Here is a 24492-nt window from a genome sequence, read left to right on the forward strand (position 1 = left end):
AGCATAGAGAACAGATTGCTTCTGTCATTTGCTCACCACAATTTTCCCACTGCTAATCTATAGCAAAAATTCTGCAGTTTCATCCACTATGACAACTTTATTGCAACTTTAATTCTCTTCAGATCAAATATGGCAGCATGTAACCACATCCTTTACCTTTCTACACTTCTTCAGCATGGCACTAAAGAGACTTTTACCAAAAGTCACAGCTGTGTGACTTCCAAAGGCTGCAGTGAGGAAGGCACAGAAGATCAGAAGCATGGTCTTTAGTGTCATCCACTTCACTACTGACACCATAATTAAAGATGCTGCTAGGTGGTGCGGCAGGAGGGTAAGCTAAACTTTGTGGCAGTTATGTGAAATAAGGAAAGTAAGTGTTAGCAAGATGTATAAACACCAGCAAAGGCAAAATGTGTGAAAATGAAACACACTGAAACACAAACAGTCTCTGTTTGCAATGCACTTCTAAAACTGTGACTCTAAATCCAGTCTCACAAAGTGAGGGTTAAGCCATGGACACAGCAACATAAAACACGAAACTCTCTCCAAAGGGTCTGCAAACCCTCAGAGAAAGAAGAGGTACTACAGGAGCTCTGAGCTCTGACTTAAAAGGGTTGCTCAGGCCTCATGAAAGCTTGAAGCATGTTAAGCCTTGAGATAGCAGTTCCAAGTGAATTTATGTTATCAGGAATACTCAAAGGTTTGTGACAAGCACCCAGACAGCAACATTCAGGTACAGCCTTCTGTATCCAGAAGTTCTTGAGCCTACCTGGTTTTCATGGCACGGGCCCTGGCAGTATTCTGTCAAGCTTTCCAGGGTCTGGTTGACAAGAGCCACGTTCCTCTCATTGATGTAAAGCCCCAGCAAGCCCAGCCCACCTGTGGTGCTCCCACAGATGCAGTCCAAAAACTGAAGGGTCTCACAAACGAGGTTGTAATTTGTTTTGTTGTTTTGATGTCTTAAGAAATTCTGGTGGGTGGAGGAAAGGAACACAAAACAAAACAAAAAAAAAAAAAGGAAGAGTCAAGGCAAAGTCTTTTAATCTTTTTTCATGAAAATGTTGAAGGATACAATTTATAACCATATGACTACTGTGTCTCAGGTACTGAAGCACACTGCACTACTATAGAAAATTTATTAGGCCTTAATGCAGCAATTGAGAACTATTATCTGATTAAATCATAGACCAGTAAAGGCTTAGGAAAGTGAACTTGGCAAACATCTGCACTGGTCTTAAATGTCTTTTATATGTCCTGCAGACCTGCTCCCAGTCACCCATCACAGCCCTTCTCTTGGAAGCTGTTGCCCCACAGCTAAGCAGGTCTGGTGGCACATTGTGGAGCTCAGCTCAAACCACCCCAACCACAGCTGGAAGGGGAGGAACCACTCCTGGCCACGGCACTGATGTATTTTTGCAGAAAATACATTTTGCAGAGGTTGCTATGGGGACAGTAATTTCTACCAAAAGAACTGACAGCAGGGACACACAGAGCATCCTAAAGCCTTCTGTTGTGATACTTTGGGAAAGGGGCAGTACCCAGAAACGTCCTGTGCTCTTCAAGTTTGTGGTAAGTGATCTACCAGCTGTGCACAGGAACCTTACTAACAGGGACATTTAGACCCTGCTCAGTTCCATGTGGCTGTGCTGAGACCCCCAAGCAATTCTGAACTCCAACACAGAACCCAAATGGTTCTTGAAAAGGGTTCTTTTATCCCTTGGACCCAACATTTCAGAGAGCCCTATTCTGTAACAGGGGCCAGGCACAGGTGTGTTTTTCTCCCCTTATGAAGGTGCAGCCCCTCTAACATCACCCCTATAAAAGCTCAGCTCAAAACACTTTACCTGGAGCTCTCGGTTGTGATTCTCACACAGCAGCTGAAGAAATCTCAGTATTGGCTGCATGATTGCAATGGCAGGGCTCATGACTGCTTCTTCTGCAGACTTCTCTTCTACATTTGCAGCATCTGCTCCTGAGCCCATCAGATCTATTTCTGGGTCCATTTCTCTTCTGTACACAGAGTAAGCCTTGGAGGTTGCAGAGGATGCTTCTGTTAGCTGTCCTTTCATTCCCTCCTTCAGATGCAGAGTTGAATCCTTAACTGAAAAGAAGATAATTTTCCTTCATTTTTGAAAGTCTTTCTCCCCATTTGATTAAACAATAAGAAAACAGTAATAATGAATGCAACTTTTTCTTTGTTGGTGTCTAACTCTTCAAAGACCTCTAGGCAACTCACAAAGAATATCAAAGCAACATTCATGCAGGGATAGCACGTTCCAAATAAACCACAAACCAGAGTGAAACAGAACATTAGTACAAAAAGCCCTACTATTTCTCTCCCATATACAATAAATGATGAGAACAATGGGAAGACCACAGGGTGGGAAATCAGTTCCTGAGCCTGCTCTTGTGAAATATCCCCAATAGCAGCAGCCTCTGCTTTTGCTCCTCTAAAAATACAGCTCAATATCTTTTATTGATGCAAACTGGCAGAGCTTCACTGATTTCATTAAAGCTAATTCCTTGTGGCCAACTTGAGATGGACTGTAATTCAGAGAAAAACAGGCAAAATATGCAAATTGGCAATGATTAATATTAAAGCTTATTGATCAACTCAGCAGAGCATCAGTGGTGCAGCACATGCAGTGTCAATATAAAGCCCTGCTCCCCTCTTTCCCAGGGGTGCCTCCTTACCTCTCTTTTTGGGAAGAGATATGGTGAGGTCACTGTCATCCTCCTTCTTTTTGCTCCCCAAATCAATAGTGTTCACTGTCACTGTGGATCTGATCTCCTGCTGAGCAGCTTTCATGCGATCATACAGCACTTTAAAGAACCTTTCTGACTTCTTCTGCTCCTTTAGTTGCTGGTAAGTCGAATACTGCAAAAAAAATTCTTTAGATATCAATCTTCTAAAGAAGAAGAAATACAAAAACACACTATTTTTTTTTTCTGAAACAAATGATGAATAATTATTTCACTTACACAGAACAAATGTTGGCCACTGCCTGACCAGTTCTTTCACAAAGTGATATACAAGGCTGGTAACAAAGACTGATGATAATATTTTAAAATTTGGGTAAAATGGTGAACTGTGCTATTTGCAGTCTTTTAAATGTCATAATATTGTACTTGAAGTTAAATTACTTTGTGACACTCTCCATTTCTCCAGACTTGTTAGTCATTATATTCCATCTACAAATAACAGTGAAAAGTGACTTATTATGTAACAACAAGAGAAAGCATGGAACATCAAATATATAATATTATAGCTTGGATTATATTAATTTTTTGTGCTACAGACAGAATTTATTATTAAATATTATTTTAGGTTATTAATTCCAGTCCCTTAGTATAATGTCAAGCAGGCTGAGGACCATTTGCAACAGTTTGCAAACAATCCCAATTCTCCCAGCCTTCCCTCCTCATATCCTCAATTCTCTCTCTTCCCTCAAACATCTGATTTGGCTAAATCTGGCTGAGAACACCTAGAAACCATAGTTTAAAGCAGATATCTAGAAAAACACCTAGAAACCATAGTTTAGAGCAAATATTTTCTATCAACTGGGATACCGGTCTTCTCAAATGACTAGTTTTTTTCTCTTTGGAGATTTTGATAAATGTCTCTGAAGGTTTCCAGAAAATAATGTGCTTTTATAAACTTAGAAGTATTACAATTTTTCTATATAATTTTTAATTTTACGAAGACTGACATAAAAGAACTGAGGATAATGCTCACATGGCAGTGACCAGATTAAAAGCAGCACAGTGCTACACAGAGAGGGAGAGCTGAAAAACCTTTCCTTCTCCCAAAGAGCTACTGCATAGTAATAGGGCATATTTACATTTGCATTACAGTGGTACATATTCTAGTGACAAACTTCTCAGAGAACTCACAGCAAAAAGGTTCTCTTTATTTGTCTCCAGCCCACATGCACCTGAGAATCAATATGTGAATAAGCAGATTAAACAAGTACCTGTGTTTGCGTATTTCCACCTTCAAGCAGTGCAATACCCAGCAGAATGCCCTCGGAGAAAATCCTGTCATTTCTGGTGTTCACTATCACATCTATGACCAGTTCTGAGGCACCTTCTTTGTCCAGGAGGCACTGGATATCAAACATGGTCACCCCAGACTTATCTGCATCTTGTCCTGAAAATCCACCTGCAAATTAGACAAATACACAGATAGCATTCGTGTTTGCTTCACACACATACATGAAAATGAACCTATTAGTAGTGATAAAGCACACAATAGCAACGTAATAAATTTAATTTTGAAATTCTGTCAGGCAAAGTTCCCTTTGATAAAAACAAGATTTTTGCATGAAACTGCAATGCTGGGCTCTAAGAATAAGAAATAAAACAAATCCCCAAGCCATTGTTCTGTCAGGATATTCAGACAATAAATAAGATGGAAAGGACATTGATTTGTTCACTGAACCCTTTTTTAATTCCACTGCTGCATACACTAAACTGTGAGTAGGGTCAGTGCTCTGAGATCCTTTTTAAATCTGCTCTTCAATCTCAGGCCTAATCTGCACTAAAATTGTGTCCTGGTAAATCCACCCTGGTTATGGGTCTGACCTTCCAGCCAAATGCTTTTGCCAACTCCTAGATCATCGTCATCATCATTACCATCATCATGACGCTTTTTTTAAGAACGCAGACTCAAGTTAATCCAAATTAAAGGTGTGGGTTGACGAAATTTTGCTAAATTGTATTAGCTCATTAAATCAACCACCTTTTATTATCAAAGATGATCATCTTTCCTGCTATACTTCTCTAAAGATGTAACTGTGCCTACTTCATTAGTAAAAATACAGTACTGCTTTAATCAGCCAGTACTACTTTGATTAAACTGATTAAAATGCTTCAGACTTTGTGATGATGCCATACACACACACACTTTTTAGAGAGAACTAAAAAAATAGTAAAACTTCAGTCTCTTATTTGTTAGAGAGCAAAATTTGGCATACGGAACGTTAAGACAGCAAAGATTTTCAGAGTCTGTATTGAAATAGTAAAGGAGGAACAGCTGGGTAACATCTGCAAAAGTTGACAAATCTGGGCATGCTTTCAGTGTGCACTGAAATGCAAAATGCAGTTCTGACCTGGCTCTATACCTAGCTCCAGCCTCATTTCCTATGACATCCATTATGCGTTTTCCTAGAAACCACCCTGCAGTAACTTCCTATGGCTTCTACAGCAGAATGATACAAAAAATTAGCTTATAATGGACCTACAGAAATCATCTGCTGAAACTTCTTGCCCACAGGAAGATGGGAGAGGTTCATCAGAGGCTTGTCCAGCAAAGTTGTAACAAGAACTGACACATTCTCCAACCTCTCAGGAAAATCTGTTCCGTTGTCTAACCAGTATTTTTGTGAAAAGTTTTTCCTTAGATCTTTTTCATATATCAATAAAGGATCTGGAATGTCAAAAAATTCTTTAATTTCCAGAAACAACACCATCTCTCTTCAAAAGTTTCCTGCTTTGCTGAATTTCTGGATGGGGATTTCCTGGTACCTGCTTTGGTACCTCCAAATGCACCATCTGAGACAAGTGTGAGAAACTTAAAAATAGAAGAGTCTGATACTACCTCTCTTCTAAGTGGTTACAGAACATGTTTGATTTATTTACCAACTGAATGTCTGGAGCATGTCCAATGTGCCTATTAGAAAAAATGGTGCTGCTAATTTTGCTCTCTTGAAATGATGTGTGTTGATTTACCTCCCACTTGTGCAGTTTTGCTGTAGCTGGCAGACAGGGGCCCATTCATACCACTTCCATATTCCCCTTTAAAGTACCGATACAGGAGGATTTTCCTTAAAGTGTTGCCCTTTAAGAGAAAGATAAAAATAGAAGAAATGAGAGTTGTGGCCAATTTCCTTTGTTTGAAAAGCAAGCTGTTTAACACAGATACATAATTTAGTAGGTCTTTCCATTATAATTAGTAAGCACACAAACAGGAAAGTTGTCCAGAAAACAAGTATCTAACAGTCTTATCTAACAAATCCCAGGGGGAAAATTCTAAAATAGTGTTGTATAAACTTTTTTTAAGTTTGTTTTAAACTTATTGATTACAAATAAAACACCTCCACTTCAGTAATTCTGACTGGCTATTTGTGAGATGTGTATATTGAAACAAGCTCCACAAATAGCCAGTGCTCTGCAGTCAGTGTGTCTGTGCCCTACCCTGCCATGGCAGCACTTTCTTCCTATTTTCTGCAGCTGAGTGGTACCACTCCCTTTTCTCTGATCTCAGATAATCCAGCTGATCATCTGAAAGAAGCCACATCACATAAAATATTAAAACAGAGATATGACATTTGATAGAACAGCTTAAAAAGCACTCTCTGTATCGCCTTGTTCCTTGACTTCCAAAACCACAACCAGTCAAAATTTGCATGCAGCTCTCTGAAGATCTTCCCTTTCATTTTACTTGTGTTCTGCAACACTAGACACGCTGGATTGAGAGTCAGGGGTACCAATTACTTGGCATTTTTATTTTGCCTTCAGTCTCCACAGAACACCTGCAGTCAACACTCAGCTTTACAGAGGCAGAAGGTGGCACAACAATTGTAGGCGTAGGTGCAACCTCAGATTTCATAAAGAGGAATAAGTAAGGTCTCCAATGCTCAACACAGAAGAAGGGAAATGGTCACTTCAAGTGTTTGGTATTAAAATTGAATATTTTCTCCCTACTTTTACTAAACTGGTTTTAATGAAAAAAAAGTCTGAAAAATATGTGCACTAGAAGCATTCTCAGCATTCAGCAGCTTGCCAGTGCCTGCACATCAGTGCAGCAGTCAAGTTTTCAATCAAAACCTCTCTGTGGCCCCCACAGACAGCAGGCAGCAGGGAAGCAAGTCCCAGACACTCTCACTCCCACTTCCCTGTTAACTTGGCAATATTTGTAGTGACAACCACACAACACAGAGGGGCTTCACTGCTTCATGGGCCTTGAAGACAATAGTCTTGTCCACCTGAAAAAAGTGGACAAAATGCAGGACTTTGTGTCCTGCCTGACAATACCAACCAGTCATCCTTTCTTAGTTCTCCCATTTTGATGCTTTCATTTGATAATAGTCTGTACAGAATTCCCTCATACAGCCAAGGAAAGTACAAGGCCTACAGTAAAATATCAAAAGCTATAAATACAATAGCTGCAAGAAAAATAAGAAGCATCACCTACAGGGAGTTTACTGGGTGGATTTTCCAGGTGAGATTAATCCAGTGTGCTCTGCACACTACAGAGCAAGGCAAAGAACCAGAAGTCTCTGAGGACCTCACACAGAGACAGATTCCTTCCCAGTCTGGTTGTGATGGGGTTTAACCTGGAGTGGGACAGTAATGGACAAGTACAGTAACCAAGCTCATAAGCAATTTTAGAATGGGTAAGAGCACCAGCTCCTCCTGCTCAACATCCTGTCTTTAGCTGGGACCAAAATCCAGTGTCTCCCAGCAAAGTGAACCTCATTTTCTTCATCTCCTGAAGAAGAAAGATATATTAGTGATGGGAAAAGCATTCCCACCAGAACTGATAAACATGGACTGAGAAGAAGGCTAAAGCTCCTTTTCAAGCTTTCGCAGGCATATATATCACAGAATCATAAAACTGTCACACAAATGGGATCACAGAGCAGAAACCCTTCCTAACTCCCAACTAGGACCCAATCCAGAATGGGCACTGTCTTGAGACATGATCTTTTCAACAGAAAGGCTGGAATTTGCCACAGCACTTGACTAACCACTCAGTTTGAGTCAACCTCCTCAACCAGCAACCTCTGCAGTCTGTTGATGACTAATGGTAAATTATATAAACAGTCACAGAGCAGTCATGGGAAGAAACACCAAAAGCCATCTATAGATAGTTAAGAATACTACCTGTGGTCACGAGCTTTATTGTTCAACCAAAACAGCCCTTATTTTATCAAGAAGAATGTTTAAAACCATAAAACAGCTTTTGACTAATAAACTGAGTGATTTAGCACTGGGGTCTGAATACCTCAAAGCAAGTAACTACCAGCACATCTCAGATCTTCCTCCTGCCTTGTTACCTTCAAAGACACCAGGGGATATGAAGATGTTTCTCCAGCTGGCTACAGAAGGGGGAAGGAATCCTGCTCCACCCATATCCAAACTAAGGAGCAGATTTAATTTCTTCTTCCAAGAAGTCTTAATTATTAGGATTCCTGCTCTCTCTCAACCTCCCATGAATCCAGACAATAGTTATAGTTCCCAGAAGCTGAAGTGTCAAGAGTCAAAGATGCCGTGTTTGAAAAGCAGAAATGTGGTGGAACCTCTGCTTTGCCTGACAGCTGTGTCAGAAACGCACCCCCCAGGCTCAACCCACATATTTGCAAACTCGGGATCCTCATCTCCTCTGTGATGACCTCAGGCAGCCATATGACTTCCATGAGTCTTGTGAAATGAGCTGCCACTACAAAGAGCAGAAGGGCCCAGCCACACGAACCGGGGCTGAGAAATGCACAGAGAAACGCCCAAGGAATGTATCAGAAACACCCATCACCTCCAGCATGTGACTGTGAGGCACCATCCTAGAAAAAGCTGGAAAGACCCAGCTTCCAGAAAAAGTGCTGATCCTGCTGGCAGAGGTGTGTGGGAATGCTTTTATGGGAATGCCAGCAAACACAGTCAAGAACAGCCCCATCACACGGACCAGCTTGTCCGGCCGCTGCCAGCACAAGCCAGACAGCCACGCCACTGATGTCCCTGGGAATGGGTTCCTAACTTAGCACAGCCACAAAATTAATACTGCCCAAAAGTAAACGATCACAGCAGCAGCATGAATAAGCAGTTTGCTGCAGCTACTACTGACACTTGTGGCACTAAAGCAGAGGCCAAAAATAAAAGCACACTAAGCAGCGCAGTGCTATCTTCTCTGATTACGTTTCTTTATGAGGCAGAAGTCCTGGCCTTCCATACTGAAACTCTCCCCTGCTGGCTACAATACACTTTCTTTCATACCTCTTATTAGGGTATGGAAGTGACATGTAAACATCACTCAGCTGACTGCAACCCTTCCATAATGGATAGAACATTGTATAGCTTTGGAAAAAACACAATGAAACATAACAGTCTTATTGTTGCTGATGAATACCACTGCATTGTCCCTAACAAAAGCTAGGATAAAGACTGAGGACACAAGAAAGCAACAACTGGATATTGTTGTTGCAGTTTTAAATAGCTGGGGATTGACAGGCAAAAGTTTCCAATAGGGAATAATTATTCTAGTAGGAACATGTAGACACAAACAAATTCCATTTTCTCAGTCCGTATTTCATTATACTCATTAGTCTTTAAACTTGATTTAAATGCCTTAATACAATGGTTTATTCACTTGCCCTCTCTGAGCCTGCAAAAGGCTGGTTCCACATGAGGATGTGCCAGGAAGCAAAGGCTGAGAGAGGAGTCTAAGGCTTATCATGGATACCTGCATCAGCACCAGCTCTCCCTATTACACCACCAAAACTTATCTATCCTGCCTTATATAACTCTGCACACTGCTTAAGGAGTTGGAATTGTACATATAACGTTCTGGAGGCTAAACTAGAGGGTCTGGTGATCTCTTCTGGGTCTTAATCTGTATTAAATTAATGAAGTAGAAATGCTCAGATTATCAGTGATTACACAGAAAAGGCAGCTACATCCAACCAGTGATACAGTGGATGATGTTGCGAGCATATTTCAGCATTAATCCAGGAAGAGGTATGAAAACTAGGCATATTAAATCTTCATATTTTAATAACTTGCAGCCAAGTATAAAAGAGGAGCTATTGGGGATCTCTGGTCTACTAATACAGATTTTCAGAAAGTTTGGAAGAGACACAAAATCCCAGAGAACTCTGAGATGTCTCACATGCAATGATACTTTTCCAAAAGTACCAGGGAGTACTTACACTTTTTAATGATATCCAGCTCCCTGCCATGAGTTTGATGTCAGTTCTGGGAGAGGCAAAGGAATGGCTGATTTTGCATTCCATTAACACAAAATTAAAGGAAGTTACTATATAGTGATGGCAGTTTTAATGTTGGCATCCTGTTGTAATAATTGCCTCAATACAGGTTTGCCAAAACAGACCTTCTGAAACTTCTGAAGATTATCTTCTGCTTTTGCTAAAAATAAAAATATCATTCTGGTAAAGTTAGATAAACTGTGCAGTGTGACAAAATGCTGTAAGGCAAAATTTTTGATTAAGTAAGCCCAGAAGGATAGTTATCAAATAGCTTAACAACTCAGTGACTGATAGAATTCAATGTGCAATTTAAAGCAAGAAATCATACACAAATATATGGGCTTCTAATGGGCAAACTCATGAAGCATGTATTGTCTGCCTCATTTGGGGCTTTTCTTAATGAAATTAAATACAGAAAATAATTATTAATTGTGTTTGGAAAGGACACACAAAAAGAGGGGATAAGGTCAAGTCACTACTAACAATTTAGGCATCATTTATTAAAATGACTAGAAGTAAACAATATGAGTGTCATTATGTCCAAGCCTCTGTATGTCTTATTAACAATAAAATACAGAACACACAAAAAAAATTGAGGATTCTGTTCTAGGAGGTCATGACTTTGGGTAAGAATGAAAAGCCTGGGAGAAAAATCAGTGCAATGACAACTCCCCAAATCCCACAGTTCTGCAAAGGGTAACAAGAGCTGTTATGTGGGATTTGTGAGACTCTCTCACTTATTCACATGCAGGAGCACATTACTGTAGCAATAACACCACATCACAAGTTGGTGTCCACAGTTCAAGGATGCTGACAAATTGGATCAGGTTTGGAGAAGCTCCATGAGAGTGATTAGAGAATAAAACAAGTCTTTTCATCAGAAATTCAAGGTATTCAATCTACTGAGTTTATCAGTCCAAGCATGAACTGTTTCTGACTATCTACATAAGAAATCTGATATAATGGATGACTTCAGTCTAAAGATAAAAGGTGCAAGACATACTGGTGAGAAGCTGAAAACGGAGAAATTCAGCTAGAAAAGAGGTAGAGGCAGCTGGGTTATTCAGTTTGTGGGTTATGAATTTTATTTTTGTTTTATATAACAGTAGTGGCATTCAGCTATTGGAACAGCTTAAGAAGAGGTGTGATAGTCTGTACTGCTGGCAGTTACTAAACCACGACTAGGTGGCTTCTCAGACAGAAACTATTTGAAGATCTTGTGGTCTACATTAGGAGAACAAGCTGGGTGAAAAAAATATGTCATCTCACATAATCTATGAAGACATCATGCTACCTTTTCCTGTAGTAAATATAGATGAGGCTTTCTATGAAGGCTGTTTAAAAGACACCTACTTCTACATGTTTCTAGTCATTATTTATAAATGAAATTTCTAGTCTACTTAGTCTGAGTGCCCGCTTCAGGACGATTTTTTTGGTCGTTGCTTTTGTTGTTGTAGCTTTTCACCCATTTTGTTCTCTTATTTCTCTTGGAGACAAAATATGGTGGGAGAAGGAGTTTTGTGCAAGTGGTTTCTGTGGAGATACCACAACTGGTTTTAAAATTCTTTAAATTATGATACAACCTGCTCTTGAAATGCAAGATGACACAGAAATCTCCCTGTCTCCAAAAGGGATCAGCTGAGGCCATGGCTACCACACGCATGGTGTTGCACAAGCCCGGGCTTGGAAGAGAGCCCCGAAGTCTTGACTCCTATTATGTCCACAAAGTGGAAAATTTCTGTTTTCGGGATGCCAGCAACTTCCAGGGGGCTCACAAATTGGGAGAAGTTGTTTGTTTTGGGGAGTTGTTTGTTTGTTTTTACACAGAGTGAGCTTTTTCTTGGTTTTGATCTTTTTGCAACAAGATGTTTTCATAGCCAACTGATAGTTGAAAGTGATATATTTTCACCAATAAAATATGACACCCAACAGTGCAGTTATTTGCACACTGGGGCGTTTATTCACACCAGGGAAAAAAGCACTTTCAAATATGAAGTTGGGTCCAGCTGGTGTCCAGTACTGCTTCCACTAAAATCAACGGGAGATTTGCCAGCAACTTAAGTAGGAGAAGGAGCAGACATGCACTTTGCCAGGCAAAAGTGTTTTATCCAAGTCTAAAAAGAAAAAAAACAACCCAAAATATGCACCAGACTTCATGACACAGTTCTCTTAGGAGAACAGAGCTGGCCACCCACACCTCTCAGCTGTCTCTCATTAAGCAGAGACACCCCGCATTTAAAATGTGCCATTGTTCAATCCTACACAAAACTGGGAGGAATCCCACTTCTCTCAATACAAATTTCCTGCATCACAAATAGTAACTGATAAACTTGAGACTGTAACTAATGCAGAGATGCATTAACAGGTTCAGATTAAAAAAACCCCAAGCATGACCTGCTTTAAAACCAAACTATAGTTGGTCTAAAAAGGAGTTCATTTTTCAAGCAGTCTTTTAATTTTTCTTTCCTTTGCAGTTCCAGGTTCCATAGAAAGCTGGAAGCTTAAGCGCCAAACTATTGCAAAATAACTGCTATTGCCAGTCCATTTTCAATATGGATAGGGAAAAGAATACTGGATATGTCACAAGAAAACCCACAGATTTTGCCTGATAACCGTCCAATTTTTGCACCCTGAAGAAACTCAGGAAAGCATCATATTAAGAGAAAGATTTTTTTGGCAGTAACTCTAAAAAGTGGCTCCACTAGGAATACAGCAAGAGAGAAAAATTGTTTGGGTTAGTGAAAACCACAGCATTGGGATGTTTATACTTAGACTGAGAAGAAAACACTTTGAAAAACACAGTTTGATTTTGTAATTATATAATTTTCTATTAGGCCATAAAGTATTAGTAGCTGCTGAATGTTTTTTTTTTTTTTTGCTCAAATATCAGATCTCTAGATATGTATATATGTATTTATATATATAGAGAGAACAAGTCTTTGCTGTGGGCAAATATTATTGTTTATATCTGTTACTTGTGCATATAAACTGTGCACTTACAAACCAGGTCATGTTTGCACCTCTGTAATTTTTCCTTTCAGACTTCCTCCAGTACAAGACAAAGCACTGAGATACACAATAACTCAAGTTCTCCACCACAGAAGGAAAAACAATGTAAGATTTGATCACAATTATTCAGAAACATTTATGAGTGCACAATCAATAACAGACTGTAGGAAAAGACCAGATCTGAGAAGCACAATTTTCAAAGACTAAAATTATCTAACTCTTATGCTGCAGGGGGTAAACTTTCAAAGTGATGCACAGGGAGTTATGCACACAAATCCCATTATTTTTAACAGGATTTCTCTGTGGAACTCCTCATACTCCACAAGAAAAAAAAAATTACCCCTAAGTGCCCTAATGTGAATATTTACCAAAACAGACACTTAATTTCCAGATGCATACTTATGAGCACTACCATGCTCTGACGTTTTATGAGCAATTTGTGACAGGCAGCAATGGAAAATAAGAGAAGTGGCCAAACACCAATTTCATGACATAATTCTCTTTTGCCATATTGCTACTATGTTGAACTTCAAAGCCAGAGTATTACAGACACCTGATTTACTAGCTAAGGGATGCTCTGTAGATGCAGTGCCTGCCCTGGTTTGGATCAGATACAGCAGAATCTTCACCTATTGGCTCAGAGCTTTCAAGTTAGCTCAGGAGGCACTTCTGTATTTCAGTTTTCTGCTAATTTTTACCTGCCACCAGTTCCACTGACTTATTGACTTCTTCCTTGACTACTAATAAAGATCACAAAATCATAGAATGATAGCCTGGCTTGGTTTGAAAGGGACCTTAAAGGTCCTTCAGTCCCACCCCTTGCCATGGGCAGGGACAGCTTCTACTATCCCCGGTTGCTCAGAGCCCCCTCCAACCTGGCCTTGGACACTGCCAGGGACTCAGGGGCAGCCACAGCTGCTCTGGGCAACCTGTGCCAGGGCCTCACCGCCCTCACAGGGAACAATTTCTTCCTCATTTCCAATCTAAACCTGCTCTCTGTCAGTGTGAAGCCATTGCCCCCTGTCCTGTCACTCCAGGCCCCTGTAAAGAGTCTCTCTCTATCCTTCCTTCAGGCACTGGAAGGCCACAATGAGGTCACCCTGAAGAATGTTGATGACACTGCAGAAATTCAGAATTTGTACTTCTGTCACTGCTTAGCTTCGAAGGAACCTATGGCACTTTCTAAAGCAGGTTATCAGAATTATTTTGCAACCCAAGGTATAGGCTTTTCAAAATTTTTCTTTGTATTTGACATGATTTTTGGGTTGTACTAATATTATACTAAATGAGTACTTCTCATTAGTTCTTAACAGTTTCTAGTTTTACTGTGTACATAACAATAAACCATGTCCTTTGTCACTTTCTTCAACCAACAGAAATGTTCACAGTAATATGAATTATTCAGTTAGAAGTGTTCTATATGTCTATATTATTTTTTAAGTGATTATAAAAGAAACTAATTTTCAGCATTCTTGCAAAATAATCAAGGGGCTTCTGAATTGTCTCAAAACAATCCCAAGACTGAGTCAAAACTGACCATTTTTTCCTTCAGTGCCACTCACCTCAGAACACCACTATATTCAACACACAGAACTGCCAGATTCTGTCTTTCCATGATTTAAAGATGTGCTTTGGACAATGATCAGCAACCCTGTATCCAGAGTGCCCTGAGAGCCAGCCTGACAAAATGATCAACACACCTGACACTTCTGGGAAACGCCTCTTGCATTCTTAGATGGAAACAGATACCAAATTGTTGCTGATTTCTTGGATTTCAGGCATTAAAGGGGAAAAAAAACCAGGTGTGTTTATGTGCTTGTGCCAGCCTCCAAATATACTTGTGGCTAGTGCAAAGGAAAACAGCTGGTCAAAACATATTCCAGCAGCTTCCATCGATGCAGCAAAACAGGAACAGCAGAAGGGAACCAACCTTGCAGGGGTTCAGGGCAGCAGAAATATTTAAACCATTATCAGTGGTGTGTGGAAACATTGTCTTAGCATCCACCTTGCTGGAAAACCAGAACAAATCTGCTCCAAAAAATAATGTGGGTGTGGTAAGGATACAGCAGGAGATGCCTTAAGTGGTGACTGCAGTGATGGGCAGATTGTCCCTTTGCTCTGTGCTGCACAGCACAGCAGGGAAAACAAAGCACCCCCCTCCTTTTCTAAGCAGAGGAGAACAATTCCCACCTGGAACAAAGCCAGCTCCTGCACTGCTTTCACTACATCTGTGAAATTAGGTGGCATTTCAAACAAACAGAAAAGTAGAGCAAAGTTAGAAAACACTACAAGTCTAGCACTTTATTAGCTATCCATTTTGACAGGGATAATTTGAAAATATTTATAATTCATGTTCCCCAGTTAAAAAAAAAAAAAAAAAAGTAGTAAGTAGTAGTAGTAGTAAGCTTGAATAAATTTCCAGTAAATTTGATCAGGAATTTTTTTATTCACGTCAACTCTCCCAACTGTATAATCCTTTTCAGGATGATATCAGGATAATAACTGGTGTAGGAGCGGCAGAGGGTCCCCAGCACAGTCGGGATGGACGGAGACAAGAGATCTCTGTGGCTAGGTCGTGGACATGCAGTTCTATTGCCAGGGCGTGGGTGCAGAGCCCTGCTGGGAGCTGCCAGCCGCAGCTTGGAGCAGGGCCGAGAGAAGAAGAGAGAGAGAGCAAAGAGAGAGCGAAAAAGAGACTGAAGTTCCTGCTACAATACATTAAATCATCTTCTGTGTTGAATATTCTGATTCTCAGTCACTAATCTAGTACAAGATACAAATCCTATAGCATTTACATACAGCCTATAAGAACTACTACATTACCATACTGTGTTACACTTTAAACCCTAAAAACTACTCTTTGGACCCCTCCTGCTAAGCAGGCAGGGTCTGCTTCTGACCCTTGGACCTGCCTGCAAGGAGAGGGTATTGTTTCATCAAGAAGGAGATTACCTTCTCAGCCATACCATTGTTTTCCCAGTGTTCAGTAACTAAGAGAACTCAAAAGTTGCTTTCATTCCAATCTCGTCTGTAGTTTCTATATTGTCAGAATCTTTCACCAAGCAATTATATTTATAAAGCTTCCCTGTTCCATCCTCACCAACAAACTGGCACCTGAAGTCCAGCACCTAAAATTCTGTGCTTGTATGAGAATTCCAGTCTACATTAAATAAGAAGTCCAGAACAAAACCAATGACCCCACCACTATGCTAATTTCTACTGCTCCTGGTCCTAGGAGTAGTACTTGGAAATGTGAAACCTGTGTGGCCAGAACCAGAGAACCAGGAAAAAAAAAAAAGAAAGAAAAGGAAAAAAACCTTAAAATATGTGGATGGACTTTGATTGCCAGAGATGACAAATATCAAATAAATATTAAGCAACTCCTCTGGTAGATTTGTTGATTTTTGTCAGATCCTTGCTGCTGACTCTCAGCACGGACATCGCTGCTAACACTTGGCTGTCACCACAAGGAGCCACACCTCCTCTTTCTCAAACAGAAAATCCATTCCCAAGTATGTAAGAAATAATAGCAATGCAGGATTAGGAGGTAAAGCCACACCAGAAGGAAAGGACCCCTTGATCAAGTGTGAGAACTGGATCATCTTGTGACTAATACAACGTCATTCCCCACCTGAGCTCTTGTTCCTGCCCTGGCAAAGGCTGGGCTGCCACAGAGAACAGCTGAGCTCTACCACATCCCTGGTGCTGAGCTCCTCAGGAGGCTGGGAAAAAGCCTTTGGGAGGTTTATTCCCCAGCAATGAGGAACCAGCTCCTGGCTCAGACCTTGGGCTAGGCCAGGCTACCTCACCTCCCATTAATGTCATTCTTAAGTGAGCAGGATAAGCACCTCTCCAGGCTCATTCAGGGATCATCCTGGACTTTACTCACTGATTCCCAAACCTACAGTGACTTGGTGATGAAGCTGGTCTTTCCTGACATATCTGAACTTTTTATAACAGAGCTTCTCTTCCAAACAACAGACAGACATTCTGATTTTTGAAGGCAACCTTTGCTAGGAAAAACCTCTCTTTTCCAAAGCAGTTCAAAATCTTCCCTTTTAAATTAGAGGCCAATATTAGCTTTTCACTCTTGGAGTCTAAAATTTCATCAGTTCAAACAAATAAATCCAATAACATCCTTTGAAGACTGCCATGGAAATAATTCTGACTTTGTGCAGCATTGCAGCAGAAGGTCCACAAACTACTTCTATTAGCCAAAGTTGCTGCATGAAACTGAGACGTCGTATTAAGAGAGTAGCATTTTGTTTTTAATAACTGTCAGAGATATATTGGCTGTCACACCAGAGCCCAATAGTTTTTTAGGTGTCATCTTATTTCAGGAGCAACAACAATTTCTAAATGTCAGATTTCCCAAGATCAGGAAAAAGTTATCTTCTATGTTAAACAGAAAAAAACCTAAAACATTGAAGCCACTCCACAACTGATTGAAAAAACGACCAAAATTTGCTTGAAATTAAATAAGCTGTTCAAAGGTACAGACAAAGGGGAGATGAAGTCACATTTTCATGAGCCTGTCTCAGCTTTTCAAATTCCCACTACTAATAGACAGATTCATGTTTATATAAAATTTAATATGCAAGCTGTTCACCCATAATATTAAATTGCCCCTTTATATTTAATATTTGCTAAAATTGTGGAGTTATTTATATCCCACATAAGACTGCAGCACATGTGCATTAGCTGTTTCATCATACCAGATTTTAGCATATATTTATTATGAAGCTATTGCCATTATAATGCCTAAATGTCTATTGCTTCCAAGGAGAACTATATTATCACTGAATGTCCCTATATGCACAGCATGTAGCTATGGAAATACAATGTCATGGGCTTCTTTAGAGGTGTTAAGGACAGCACAGATTGACTGGGAGCCAGCAGGAAACCTGCTCTGGAAGTCCTCGAACAGCAATTTTTTTCTCCTGTGTTTCAAGGGTGCTGATATTTCCACTCCTGACATCTCTTTGATAAATGCCACACAACATCCCAACATCAGGGCTCAACAGCATTATGAAAACCAACAAGAATTTTACAGTTCCAGTAACTGGAATTAAACTGCACAGGCATGGCACCAAATCAGTGCTTTTAATGAACACAAAACAAAACCCACCAACAGTTTTAGAGGCTAGAGAACTGACTGCTCAGGCAATTCCGATTATTGGTAAAATCCTCTGCTCTGAATGCAGCAAAAAATCTTGCGAAAACATGGAGTAGAGTGAGAAATTATACAGACAAAATTAGTGCTCTAAATTGAATCAGTGACACAGTTTCATCTAAGAGCTGTGTTTTCAACAAGTTGCCATTTCCTAGAAGGGTCAGAGAAGTGCTGGGAGCACACAAAGGTATGGAAAAACTCTGGTATTACAGATTGAGATTGCTCACCTCGAAAAACACAGGGCAAAAGCACAGCAAAGCTTCAATGGGGTGGGGATGGGAGGTTGGGAATTCCTGTCTCTTCTCCCACTAAAAAAGCAGCCCCCAATGAAATGTGAAGAGGATCAATGAAAAAGTGATAAAGAAGGAATTGTTAGCCCACACATAATTAGATAGCCATGGGAAGTCACCAAGGCCAAGAATTCAGCAAGACTCAGAAAAGGATTCAGGCATTTCTATAGACAACAAGTAAAACCAGTTACAATAGCAAATGTTAAAAAAACAACTATGGGAAAGAGGACAAAATCTCTTGCTTTAGGGCCCACAGATTTATGATCTACTGTTAAGGATTATCCAAATATTTCAGGAAGAATAGAAAACTTGAAGTCTGCCTGCAGTGGGGGTTCTTAGACCTTCTGAAGCATCTGGTGATGGCCACACAGCAAGAAACACTCTTAATCCTCTGGTTTGACCCTCTTTAGCAATCCACATGTGTTTAAAAGGGAATATGAAGTGTACCAAATCTATTTGTATTGGATCCAAAATCCAGTGCAACCCAACATAAATTCAAGAGGCAAACAGCTTTTATGAAATCTCTGACGAGGAGACATGGAGAGCACTACAGTGATGCACAATATCAGCTGGAACCCTGACTCCAACAGGCTAAACACACAACTCCCATAGCAAGAAAACACGTTACCAAAATCCTAACATGAAAAAGATCTGCATTTTGCCTATCTGATAAATATCCTTAGCAAAATACTACTGGTTTATAAAAAAAAAAACCAACAATGGTAGAAACACTTCAGCTTTTGAACAAAAGGCAGCTTCTTAGAGAGAAGCTCCAGGCTCCCTTCCCCAGTGAGACATTCTGCTGGTGTGGACCTGGGGACACACACTCACTTGCTCAGCCAGGTGACTCCAAATTCTCCTTCTCACTCCCACAGAGAGCTCTTCTGGTTGGTACTAACAAAATCCAAAGTACCTTATCCTCTGAGGCACCAAAGAATGTCTCTGCATGGCAGAGACAGCCACAGCATCAGCCTTCTCAGCTCTGATGACAACCTGCGAACATCAGATCCCTCATTTAGCCCTAAGTAACACTGACCAGAACGTCACCATTATTTAGTTCCTTTAATTAATTAGCACTTTGCAAAGGCTTTGTTTCATAAATTGGTTTCCTATACATATTAGTGCCTTTCTGTCTCCCTATGGGTCCACTTGATGATGAAATGGCTTTTTTTACTGCAAAGGACTGAGTGTCACTTGATGCCTCCACCTACATACTTAATGTCCCTCTCTGGCCTAAAACTCCTCATAAGTAGAAGCAAGCATTAGTATTCTAACTGTGGCACCACGAGCTGCTGAGACTCAGCCAAAAGCCTGACAGATTTATATAGTGCAGAAGGGATGATGCAGGAGACCAGGAGAGGATCTGGATTTTGTCTCTCCTTCTTTGCTGTCCTCCATCTTTTTTCTTCCTCCTTGTCCCCTCTGAATCTGCCTTTTTCCTCCCTATCCCCTGGCTGTTCCAAGGACACATTATAATCCATGTGACACTTGATTTGTAGCTTTTGCCCCTCAGTTACGCTGCCAATCCTGTGGTTAACAAAGCAGCTCTGGAGGACACTGGGAAAGGGCAAGTGAGCACTTGGGAAGAAAGCATCTGGTTAAAAGTTGAGCCTTTTTCTTCTCCTCCACACTTGAGTCACCAAGCCAAACTCCCAGCAGAAACACACCTGATGATTCACTTTAGCAAAAGCATTGGAACTGACAGAACAAACCAAGATGAAGCAAAATGATGTCCAAAAAAATTAGACAGGAAAACTTTAAGATGGAAGCAAGCTGGCAGATGAAAAAGTTCCAAGCATGGCAGCTGGTTCTGCAGAGAATTTTCCTCAGGCTTTGGTATATGCAGACAAGTACCTCAGACAACTGCAAAAAAATCATTATAGACAAGAACAGAAACTCATCTTAATGAACGTGTATTCTGCAAATCAACAAGGAGATGGGGAAGGAAGTAGGGTAATTTTTGGAGTCTAATCTTGAACTCAACTATGAGAGAAGTCAAAGGAAACTGAGTATACCAAGTACTGACAGAGGACCTAGATGAAAAAAACGCTATTGCAAACCTCACAGCAGGATGTTTCTGCAGTGTTAAGTAGAAACTTTAATTTGGAATTTGCTTGCTGCAAAGCCCTTAACATTTTTAGCACAAGACTCAGGTTTAATTTGAATAGGTCTGAGCAACAGATATATTTACAGTGGCAAAGGTGTTTTATTTTGTTTTCACTAGCAGAATGCTCGAATGGCTAATTAAAACCAAATTCTATTACCAAAAAAGAAAAAAAATATATCAGAGCCAGTGCCTTTTTAAAATTACCTGATGTTTAAGGCAGACTAAATTGAGTCAGTTTCTGGGAATGTGCGTGCTCTGACCTGTGTGAAAAGGCTGCCGAGGGACTGTGTACAGGCAAGACAGTTACCATGGATACCTCACTGCTTTAGGTGTAGAAGCTTAACATTACAAACAACTTTGCAGCATTAGGCTGCCAGCCTCATAAAAACACTGCAAAATAACAATGAGCTCTGAGATAACCATTCTGATCTGCTTTGTGACATGCAAATATAAATCTTCTATCCAAAGGCAAAAGACAAAAGTAGGATTGAGGGGACATGGCCAGATCTTGCAGGCCTTAATTTACAGTCTGCTCCAGAAAGATGCTGTGTTCTTTCCATAGCACTGATGATAATGGGAGTGTGCACTACCTGCAAGTAGGCAGTGTGCCTCAGAATATTCTCCTCCTGCCTAAAGTTCTACCTAAATTAGGACTCCAAACTTGAGCCAACAGCACAGGCAGAGGGAAATGCAGTCAGAGTCAAAAATCCCACAATTATTTTAAATTTTCCCTTTAACAGCACAAGTTACTCTGTAAATACTACCACAGGGTTTATGGCATCACCCACACTGATTGCATTGAAGGACAGAGCTTTCACATGAGATGTATTATTCCCACATCCTTCCAAGAGCATGGGGTCTTTGTGGTGAGATGCTGACTGTGCCTGCTGGGCAGCGAGCTGTGTGCCTACTGAATGCCCTCAGCCTCAAGAGAGGCCGGAGATTTTTTAGCTTTACAAATGCAAGCCCATCTCTTGGCCTAACTACCACTGCACCTACCACACAGACAGTGTGAATGATGAGAAAAGAAAATCTGCTTCATACCATTCTAATAGTGGCAAAAGAGATTCAGTCCCTCACACCAAACTATCTGATCTATTGATCCAACAGCCAACCATTTTTCAGGCAGTGAATGCATCTGTCTCCTCCTTCACCTCGAGCAAAGGTTCACAGGAAATCACTTGAGATGCTTTCTCCTGCTGCTGGTATTAAACTACACACAAAAGAAGTTCAGGTGCAAGTGGGGCTGGGGTTATGTTTCAGGGGATGAAAAATCCATCTCAAGGAGATTTATGATCATTTCAAGTATTCCACAGCCAGGAGCTCACACGGCTCAAAAGCAGTGCTCGAAAGCCAGCTCTTACGACATTAATTAAGATGCTTCAACAACAAGATTATAGATGTATTTATTGCAAAGCTGTGATGGCCAAACCCTTCCATGAGGCAGGACAGCAGAATGCTTTGCTGGGAGAGCTGCAAGTTAGAGGCTGAGGAGCAATCAAGAAGTTGGTGCTGATGCGGGATGCAGAGAAGGGCATTCAGCTCCTGAGTCTCAGCTGAGCACAGCTGTGCATACCTGCAATGTTTCATAAGCAAACAGCAAGTACTCCTCCAGCACTTTGCAGACATACCTAGCAGAGCAAACTGGACTTCTTTCATGCTCTGTCAAATATTTTTGGCAGCACAGAACCATTTTTCAGCCTTCATGGAACAAATCAAAAGGGGCTCGTCCAAATGACTGAAACCCTAGACCTGTGCCACAAGAGACCACGTTTTCAATGTCAGCCTTTGTGCCCATAGTTACAAGAAGGAATAATGCAGATCACATAAATGGCAAAGTAATCGATTCTATCTGCAAACCAGGTAGGCAGATTTTAAATAATAGCACCAAGGGCCCACTTGGCTCGTTTGAGAGCACTGTGGTTGCTCAGGTCCCCCTGCAGCTTCTTCAGCATTTTTTACTAGAGCTACACTAATTTTGTAATGGTCAGGAGCAGGTGCAATGACTGGGAAACCTTTAAACCAGTAAACACCAGTTTCCCAGAGAGCAAGGGTACAAAAGTTCCTGCTTGTTATGACTGATCCCACTGGGAACTCTGAGCAGGCAATGCTAGCAGCAAAGGCATGAGGAAAGTGCAGCTGGAGTGATCCCATCATGGCTCTAATAACATTAGAAATCTTTTTACTGGCTTTAATGGGATTTGGATCAGGTGCCAAGGAAGCCACCTTACATTCCCCTGATCTGTTACTCCTACCAGCACAGCAAAACAACCAAATCCCAAGCATCTTTTTTTGCATGTCTGCACTCCATGAAGGATACAATCCCCCCACATCCACACAAAAACAAGCTCTGCAGCTGCAAGACAACTTGTTTCTTAATCTACTAATGAGATGAATTAGTAAAGTAGGTAAGAAAAGGAAGCAAAGAATTAAATATGAATTTTTAACTTGGCATTTTCCCCTCTAACAATGTTGCTGCATATTTTAAGCAATCAACCATCCAAAAGAGGCCTGTAAGTGGCTAGAGCTATACTTACAATATTATTAATTTTAGTATCCAGAGAGAAGGAAACTAAGTGCTCAAAATGCACATTAAAGCCTCCCATGTAACAGTGCTGTGCTGCATATCCAAAACCACTGCTAATGCTGCATGAGCTGCAAGAAAAGCCACCTGATTTTTCTGGATTCTGCTGTGCTACAGTTTAATATCAAAGGGAGTATTTAAAGAAATACTTCATTATGCACAGTGTTGGCTGAGGTTTGTCACTATTCCTTTCCCTTCTAATGAAGAAATTAAGTGGATTTACAGAAAGACATAAAGTCCTTGGTGTTTTCCTAGATAAAGAATCCCACTCCTCCTCATTTAAAAGCTGCTAGCCTTGCTGTAGGTGGTAATTATGCTGAGGGTGAATTGCTGTGGTTACTGTCTGGCAACACCCAGCACTGGCACATGTAATCCCCACAGTGTCTGGAAACAGCATTACATCAAACCATCCAAGCTAGTGGCTTACACAACCAGCTACACCCCTTTGAAATCTGTCAGCTCCAGTGACTTGCTGTGTGCACTTCTGCTTCTCAGACATCAGCTTCATCACTTATATCACACAGGTATCAGCCTCCTTTAAAAATAAAAGTTGGAAGCATTGACCTTTATCCTAACTTAAAATCTTAGGATGAAAAAATAAATCTACATATCAAACAGTAAAGAACTGCTTGATTTTAACACCAAATCTGACCTCAGCTCATAAGAGGCTGTGGGTGCATCCATGCATCACTATGGAGAGGAACCTCAGAAAACAAAACAAGACAGCACCAGAAAGGGAAGCTGCAAAATTCTGCTTGTGAAACTAATTTATTAAATGGGTTAATTTGGAGCTAGCCTAGAGATCCCCAAGGCAGGGCAGCACTGCACACTGTAAGCAGGTACATCCCATCATTACATCTAAGAGCTATAGATCAGGTTCTTAATTAAAATCAGTTCTGCTGGGATCTCTGCACCAAAATTAAAAATCAGTGAGAAATCTCAAATCAAACAAGGCATTCATGTCTCCAGCTCTCAGGCAGCCATGTCATATTATGTGAAGACCTGTGAATAAGAATTGTCTCGTGAAATCAGCGGGACCAGACATCAAGCAGGGACTGCTCAGCTCAGAACAGCTGTATCTGCAGCATAGCTGTGCGCTAAGCAGGCAACAGCCTAAGCCACAGAATCACTGCATTTTCAACAGGATTTGAAAACAAACACGTTGTACTTTAACAAGAAATACTGTAACTATGTCCTTGGAGGATTGTTGTTCTGTACCAAAGAATTATTTCCCTTCCCTCTCCTCTCCTCTCCTCCCCCACTTCCCTCCCCTATGAATTAGTAAATGAATTTCTGCCACAAACCCTCAAACCATATTCTTCCCAATCAAAGAGTCAAACCATACCCAA

The 24492-nt window shown here is 40.7% G+C and overlaps 1 protein-coding gene across 5 annotated transcripts in view; it reads right to left on the reverse strand.

The window, feature by feature from the left end:
* The window catches only part of ITPR2 (inositol 1,4,5-trisphosphate receptor type 2), a 241879-nt gene that overhangs the window by 70531 nt on the left and 146856 nt on the right, over positions 1-24492 (reverse strand). For all 5 annotated transcript variants that reach the window (XM_030959744.1, XM_030959743.1, XM_030959741.1 and 2 more), the window contains 5 exons: positions 5731-5839; positions 3975-4162; positions 2695-2878; positions 1845-2101; positions 770-970 (listed from right to left, as the gene is read on the reverse strand). In XM_030959744.1, coding sequence (XP_030815604.1) covers positions 770-970; positions 1845-2101; positions 2695-2878; positions 3975-4162; positions 5731-5839 — 939 coding nt within the window. The remainder of the gene's footprint in view (positions 1-769; positions 971-1844; positions 2102-2694; positions 2879-3974; positions 4163-5730; positions 5840-24492) is intronic.

This window comes from Camarhynchus parvulus, chromosome 1A (assembly GCF_901933205.1).
Source record: "Camarhynchus parvulus chromosome 1A, STF_HiC, whole genome shotgun sequence".
NCBI lineage: Eukaryota > Metazoa > Chordata > Aves > Passeriformes > Thraupidae > Camarhynchus > Camarhynchus parvulus.